Source organism: Colletes gigas, unplaced genomic scaffold (genome assembly GCF_013123115.1).
Source record: "Colletes gigas isolate AHSC1104 unplaced genomic scaffold, ASM1312311v1 Colletes_gigas_Sc00333, whole genome shotgun sequence".
NCBI lineage: Eukaryota > Metazoa > Arthropoda > Insecta > Hymenoptera > Colletidae > Colletes > Colletes gigas.
In genome coordinates this window covers 1-8,029 of record NW_025106953.1, presented here as the reverse complement: position 1 = coordinate 8,029, position 8,029 = coordinate 1, and the positions used below count along the sequence as shown (strand labels likewise).

Genomic DNA, 8,029 nt, shown 5'->3' with positions numbered 1-8,029 from the left:
GATACAGTCTCGCCCGTTAACGAACTGTAGAATGACTCGCGCGGTGGTAAGCATGGATCCTGCAGCTTGTTCGCGCAATCAAGGTATTCATATGGAAAGACACCCTTTCGCGTCAATAAATTGAAATCTTCAGTGGATAATGTTCCAAATTGGGATCGCAAAATTTTTAATTGATCTGTGTTAAGTAAAGATGCTAATTTGTCGAGACTGGTATTTAGAAATTTGTATGAATCGATGAATCGTAATTTAATATAATTTTGCGAGTCTGATTCATCCGTATCTTCAACATGTTTTGTGAAAGAAATATATTTTTCTTTAGTTATAGGTAATACATCAATGTGACCTTCGAAAGCGGTAGCTATTTCCTCGATAATGAAATGCGAATCATAGCCGGATAAATTATGGAAAACTATGGGGATGTAAAACACATTTTTATAATTTAAATTGCACTCCGAATGTGCTGGGCCTCTGAACCGTCCGGACAGATGGCAATGATCGCGAACTCGTACATCGCTAGCCTTGAATGGTTCTTCGCAAATATGACAATGTGCTGCATTGCGAAATGTCGTCAACTGTTCGGGAGTTAAATCCAGCATGGGAACATTACTGGTAAGAATAGGTTTGGCAAAGTTTGCAAAATTTTTAAGTTCGTCGACGAACCATGAAACACAATCTGTGTCGCGGCGACATCGATACATCGACAGTGATGTATCATATGAACAATGCATATAATATGCAATGCTGTGTACATTGTGGTGTTGATATGTATGTAATTTATTATCACCCGTTTGGTTGTCCAACGTTTTTGCGATGATGCACTCCAGATCTGCATATACCACGAAAGGGAGCCGCTCCTTCCTATCGTGGTTGCTGAAATTGAGCAGATTGTCGCCTTCGCTGGGCAGCAGAATGGCGCAGTTGTTTATCTGCCCGCAGTCCAGCGAATGCACCTCCAACTTCTCGGTAGATCCGAAGTAGTGCATGCATCTGTAAACCCCAAAAAAAATTTATTTAATTTCACATATATTTCAACATTTTTTAAACATTTCATAAATTTTTTTTTATACATACCGATCGCAGATGAATTTCTTGGCTTTGTGCCTGCTCAGCTGCATGCCCACCAGCCTGGACAAGTCCTTAATGCATGCAAAGTGCCCTACATCGCCGTGCTCTTGATTCGGCGTGTAAAGCAAGTTTACATGTCTATCCCTCTTCTGGCTGGTGAGGTGCAGCGGGAAGACTGTTGGCCCCTTCTTCATCTTCTCCTCGAAGCTGTAGACATTGACGGAGATGTCGTTCAGCCGTTCAAACTTCCCAATATACCCCAGAGACATTGGGAACTCAATGCCCTGGAGATTTAGGATCGACGTATACTGCGGGTATGAACCTGGACGTTCAGGATATTTTGTTGCTGGATGAAGAGCTGCGACAACTGCCCACGCGAAACATGCGTTGTCCGAGGATTGTATGCTTATTGTTGCCCTCTTCAGCATGATTTCTCGCGGCAACTTGAAGTGACACCCCGCGCGGAGTGGATTATACTTATTGACATTGACGGTCAGATTCATGATTCTCGCCAATGCCCATCCGCTGTCGCGTTCCTGGAACTCTTCCAGCGATGCCAGGGTGGATTCGACGACGCATCGCTGGTACCACTCCTGCAGATCGGATGTGTGGAAGAGTTCACAGTTTTGGGTGTTGATGCTTTTACAAGCATGCTTGTCACCTGCCACAAATTCGCCGTTGAACACCGTGTTCACTTTGAGGTTTCGATGTTTCCTCAAAGTGTCCCGAACATGCTCCAGCACAATGGTCTCTGCATCCTGGAGGAAGTTGCGCGGTTCGATATAATTCGAATTTAGGATGACACCTGTTAATACGCGAGTATCGAACGCAGTGTGTATTTCACGCCACAAAAGTCCCGTACTCGAATGTCCGGCACCTTCACGCGCGAAACGTCTGCGCACCAAATGTTTCAATCCTTCGAGTCGCGCGATTCGAGCAACCAACGATTGTCGAACACCGATCGATAATCGCGGGCGTTTCACGCGGCTGTGTTCTTCCAAAGATTCGATACACTCGTTGCACCGTTCTTCCCACGCGAGGTACTCTTCCTGCGAAATCAATCGTTCGGATTGATCCAACAATTGGCGTTCTACTTGTGCGAATTGTTCCATGATTGTAAATGGAATGTAAATGGAATGTAAATGTAAATGTAAATGTAAATGTAATATCCTTTTTTTTCAATGCAACACGTTGTAACTATTTGAGGCCTTGTGCAGTTTAAAGCGTGCTTTTATACCAGCACAGCGATTTGGTATCTCTGCCTAACTCTTTCGGTGTCTCTCCCCCTCCCTCAAATGCATTGCATGCCAACATGGTTCTATGCAGTTTCTGCTGATATCGCATAATTCTTTCCATGATATTATATTACATTCAACACGTGTCGAGACTTTTATCCTTGGAGGCCCAAGTTACATGCAATCGCGCGATATGCTGCGATGTTAAGATTGAACAAAAGCATTATGGGGGGAAAAAATGGTAGCTTTAGAATAAAATGTGGTGGGGATTGCACCTCTATTTAAGCCGTCTCTCCGGACGCTATTCCATCAATCGCTCAGTAGCTTCGCTGAATTTTCGACGGAACAAATAGTGCTCTGAAAAACAATGTGTAGTACCAGTGCCGTGGGCTATTACGTTCCAATCAGGCAAGATGATGGTGTATCTCCATGCAAGGAGAATACATTTAACAGGTAACCTTTCATAATTTTTTATTTATTTATTTATGTTTTTTCATGAAAAAAGGTAATTTTCATGATTATGCTTTTTAGGCCACGCCAACCATCGCGTGTCATGGTCAGAAGATACGCATTAACATCCACGGGCTGCAAATATTTGGAAATTGGAATCAGCGTAGGACCTACAGCCGATGTAGAAATTCTTCTCGGTGATAATCGTGGGAATCATCTTAGAATACCATGGCATACATGGAACTCACTATTCGACTGCTGTACAACCATCGAAGAACGTGCACAATTGCCTGGATCATCATTGATGCAGATTAATGAATTAACGGTGGAATTTTGTCGGATGTTTGATTCGTCGATTGTAAAGATGACAATTGATAATAAGTCGCTGTATTTCAAACCGAATACAGTAGCATTTTTATTTAATCTTGAGCCATGTGTAAGCTATGTGTATCCGCGGCTCTATCAAACTGTAGAAGATGTGAGGAAAAAATTTATAACTTTTGTTAACGTGTTGCAACAGAGCAATGCTGTCATCGAAACATTAGATACGCGTAGTGCTGCTAAAATCATACGTGACAGCGAATATTACTGCAGGGATTATCTTGTAGATTGCGAACTGTTAGGATGTGCCATCAATGATATTGTAGTTGATGCTCGCATAAAAAAAATGTAACAATATAGTGTCATTTAAAACATATATTATTTCTCGAATTTTATTTACCCGTCTTCCACATTCTCTCCTCGCATAAATCTAAGGCTGGACCGTCGATTTAATTTATATTTTAATCCGTTGGACGCAGCGTGTCGCGAACACGATATTGCATATTCGCTTAGCAACGACTTCGTCGAAAGGCACGTAGCAGATAACGTACTCGCTGACAAAGCGCGAAAACGCATCGTTGCGCGAGACTCGACTCGACTCTGGATGAAAGAGGAACTGCATTTTTTCGAGTAAATTTTCGCATTTAGTATACAGTATGAAACTTTTTATTTCTTGTGTTTCGTAATGATATTAACCATTTTCTATAACGCGTTTTGCAAGAGTTTGACCAAACCTAACCACAGTGAACTATAAAAATCTGAATTTATACGAGTACTAGAATAATAAATAGAAAGAATAGATTTACGAGCCGAATGATGTGTTGTTTTTTTTTCGCTAGCTGTAAATATTTTCTTAGGAGAACATTATGTAATTCTTTTTTTTTAGATCTCATCAAACGTACCGAGAACGCCGAAAAGACAATAAAAAAATGCCTGTGGGTGTTGAAAAAAATTTTCGGGGGTCATCCCCTCCCTCGGTTCGGTATGAAAAGTTTTCGGGGATCATTCCCCCCCCTCTTAAAAAATTTCCGACGGCGGGCCAGGTCTGGAGAGGTCTCCGCGGCGGCTCGGCCTGGACTAATCCCCTGACATCCCCCACTCCGCGGCTCGTGTGCGCGCAACCACTCTTCCACTCCCCACAGGCCCCGCGCCTAAAGTTCTCCGTGCCGCACTCCCCCGCGCGCCCTACCTTCCCCTCGCCGCACGCTCCCCTCATTGCCCCATGGGTTAGAATCCCCATAGCTATACTACTACGCAATTAGCAACTAATTACTAAGCAATTGCAACTATAAGGTACCATTGCACCGGCGAGTGCATTCAGCGGATATGAAGAGCTGTTACATAAGCGATTGCAACTATAAGGTACCATTGCACCGGCGAGTGCATTCAGCGGATATGAAGAGCTGTTACATAAGCGATTGCAACTATAAGGTACCATTGCACCGGCGAGTGCATTCAGCGGATATGAAGAGCTGTTACATAAGCGATTGCAACTATAAGGTACCATTGCACCGGCGAGTGCATTCAGCGGATATGAAGAGCTGTTACATAAGCGATTGCAACTATAAGGTACCATTGCACCGGCAGGTGCATTCAGCAGATACGAAAAGATGTTACACAAGCAATCGACCCCCTCCGGAAGGGGTTGTGCGCTATATCATGGGGCCCAATGCCCAAGCTACCAAACATTTCGGTCGTATATGTGAGTGATATGTAAGAACGTAAACTCGCGATGTCTACTTGGAAGTATGACAAACTTTCACCCAGCGCAAATCTCTTTCTTAAATGTTTAATCAATTCATGCTCTAAGGTGCACCTTCGTGCCGGACCTATGAGTTTAGTCAGAACATTGCCAGATAATGGGCTTCCGAACCCTCAGGTATCAATGTTAACCCGTCCTCCACACTTTGTGCAAAATGCGATAAAGATGGAGTTTCTCCGTCGAAAGTCGGTATCGTCGATGTAACGGTCTGTATGCATGTCTTTTGTGTCAAGAGTGACATTGAATTGGCAAGCGGTAATGTCATGTTCATAATATTGTTCGACGAAATATTTGCTTGTGAACATGTCATTTTAATAATTTATTATAATTCACCTAGACAAAACTAAAATATTTAAATCCAATTAACAATGTGTATTAACTAGCGAAAACTAGTATATCGTCTAAATTCAAGAAGAGAAACATCAACTTCTCACGAAACCCAAAAATTACATAAAGATTCTAAAATAGTTAGATCCCACCACTGCCGTCAGTTTTTGTTACGAGCCAGGGCCGTGCAGCGCGCGTGGCCTGCGAGTGCGAAAGAGAGTATGGAATATGGTATCAATTTGTTAGTTAGGTGCACGGACGAACTCGATGCGAATTCAAGGAGCCACTGGGTTGTAAGAATTTGTATTTGGATTCAGGATATGTTAATTGACTACGTAACTTTCAATTATTAAATATAATATAACCCGAGCGGTAAGATTATATTATTGTGGAAACGTTTAACTAATAATAATCGCTTTATACAATGATGGGTTAACGAAGCTAGATAACTCTGATCTAATAATAAAACTAGACATATCCTTAAACCAACAAGTAAAATACAAGTGGCTTGTGTATGTTGTGTCGCGCTTAAAGAATGATTATTGTGCCGTGCAGGGCGTGGCACACAGAATGCCGGAGAAGGATAGTCGAGAAGTCGGGAGAATCACGCGAGACCTATTGCTTTTACAACCACACAGAGTACCCGGTAAGGGGGTACAACTTTTATTTAAAGTAAAGCAGCTGCGAAGCGCATAGTCGCCGGCATGCATACAGTCACGCAGTACCAATGAAAATAAAAACTAGCGAAAAATAGCGAAAACTCAAAACGGCCATAAGGTAAATTAACAAATCAATTTCGCGTACAAATCAGAGCCGAGCTACAGGGAGCCGACAAGAGACGGGAAGCAGCCTCGATAGAACGGGAAAGAATTCCCAAACGCGGAGAAATCCCGAGACGGAACACACGTGCTCGGGATTCTTTGGTAAGAAATTCGGTGTTCCTTCGAACGGGGGCCTCGGATACCACGAGACTAATCCCTAAAAGGAACACGGAAGCACCGGACTCACGAGAGGAAAAGGAAGAGCGACGTCCGAATTGGCCTCGGAATACCACGAGACAAATTCAGATTAGGCCAAAAAGAAGGCTGCAGAACAGCAGGAGCTAACAGGTAGCTGAGTTTGAGCCCCGTTTGGAATAACGCACAGAACAGGACTGATCAGTCCGCTCGCTCCCGTCGCAGGTCGGCTCGGTGCCTGTCACAGCGCATGCGCGATCACATACGGGGGAACATTTCGCCGCTAGCCTCCTTGGTTGCCGATCGCCTCTCTCCCCACCAGAGCCGGCAGCTCTGACGCACTTGGAAGAGAGAGAACACTCTCGCGAAACGCAAATCACTGACACTTCTCTCACTTTATCACGGGAGAACCGTTGATCGGTTTGAACAATTATATTTACCTAAAATGATCCAGCGCGGTGTTGCACTTGCGATGCGGGGGTAAGTCAGTTGAAAATAAAGACCGAAATAGAATTTATACTGGTTCACGGATTCTATATGGTTTAAAATTGATACGAAAGGGTACTGTAGCCCGATCTCACGAGATGCAACTGACTGTCAGAACCGTGGACAGCGTAACGAGACGTGATGTTAACTCTAAACGTAACTGTACGATTCTGATACCCCGAGTAAGGAAACCAAGGGGTTTATATACACAACTATCTGTGGGGGAGGATTCAGATGCACGTTAGACATTACCATATTCGGTAATCCCCGAAATTCCTTAGTCTCCGAGCGGCTGCATCTCGTGGGAACTGATTCAGCGGATATGAAAAGCTGTTATTTCTTTGAACCGATATTCTGCTCCTTTTTTTATACTGGTACGCAGACGGAGGGCATTAGCCTTTACGCCAGCACTTAGCTCTTTGTATCTGCCTTTTATTCTGACTTTGTTAATTTTTTTACTGAAATTGCGTAGCAAGTGATTGGTGTATTTTATTTTTCGTACGTGCACCATATACTCTTTATAAGGATCATTGAATTCCTTTTTTTCCGCCGCTGTTTGCAAATCATACAAGATTTGTTCTTTATGTTAACGTACAGTACTTTCTTGGTGTTATATCCCACGACGACTCCGATGGCAGAAATACAATTATAATCTCCTCCGCGGTATGACCGTTTCATGCAGCTTCCATCTGCGACCACTGAAATCCACGGTACACCCTGGCAATACCCTGTATACTGCTATTCATTCAATAGAACTTTATCTCTACTTATTGCCCTTTAAATACCTACGGGGACTAGGCTATGTACATCCACATCCTTTCTTTCTTCTTCCTTGTCATTTCAACGGCCCATCGACCTGCGAGTAGTATAAACAAAACACTATCGTCAACGTGCTCTAGTCACTGCTGTTTCTTTTGAGAGTTTGTTGCGCGTAATTATACTCGTAAATATTTTCACTATTTTGCTTTTATACGATGAAAACGGTTGTGAAATCCAAGAATAAGAGGAAGCGCGATTTTTTATCTTCATGGATGTTTTTATTGTACTTTATGCAATAAGTCTTATTCTCGCGGTTCCTCAAACGTGTATAGACACGGACAATCTGGGTATCATAAAAAAAATTGTATTTCGAAAAAGGCTTTTACGCTTTAATGGCTTGAGAATCATTACTTCCAGCCATTGTTACATAAAGTCGACGGAGATCCTTATTTATGGTTCTGTTCCGTTTGTAATAAAAAATATTCATGTCGATTATCGACTATTTACAATCACGCAGATTCTCAGTGTCACATTGATAATTGTAAAAAGAGTAACGAGAATGCGGACAACTTGAATAATAATTTTACGACTCAATCCGAAGAATCGCGGAAGAATCATTGGATGAACGGATACAATCCGCGGAGATAAAATTTGTCGAAGTAATAGCC

At 42.7% G+C, this 8,029-nt stretch overlaps 2 protein-coding genes across 2 annotated transcripts; one reads left to right on the top strand and one right to left on the bottom strand.

Annotated features, from left to right (window-relative positions):
• Positions 1 to 25: 25 nt before the first annotated feature.
• LOC122404418 lies at positions 26 to 2,177 on the bottom strand (the record flags this gene model as incomplete). Its single annotated transcript, XM_043408353.1, has 2 exons — positions 1,072 to 2,177; positions 26 to 987 (listed from the first exon to the last, which is right to left on the bottom strand). Coding segments are annotated over exons 1-2 (2,068 nt in total), but the record flags the coding sequence as incomplete, so codon positions are not given.
• A 442-nt stretch (positions 2,178 to 2,619) lies between these two features.
• LOC122404417 lies at positions 2,620 to 3,423 on the top strand. Its single transcript, XM_043408352.1, has 2 exons — positions 2,620 to 2,753; positions 2,832 to 3,423. Exons 1-2 carry the CDS (start codon positions 2,668 to 2,670, stop codon positions 3,421 to 3,423), a joined length of 678 nt encoding a protein of 225 aa, XP_043264287.1. The 5' UTR covers positions 2,620 to 2,667.
• The last annotated feature ends 4,606 nt before the right edge of the window (positions 3,424 to 8,029 follow it).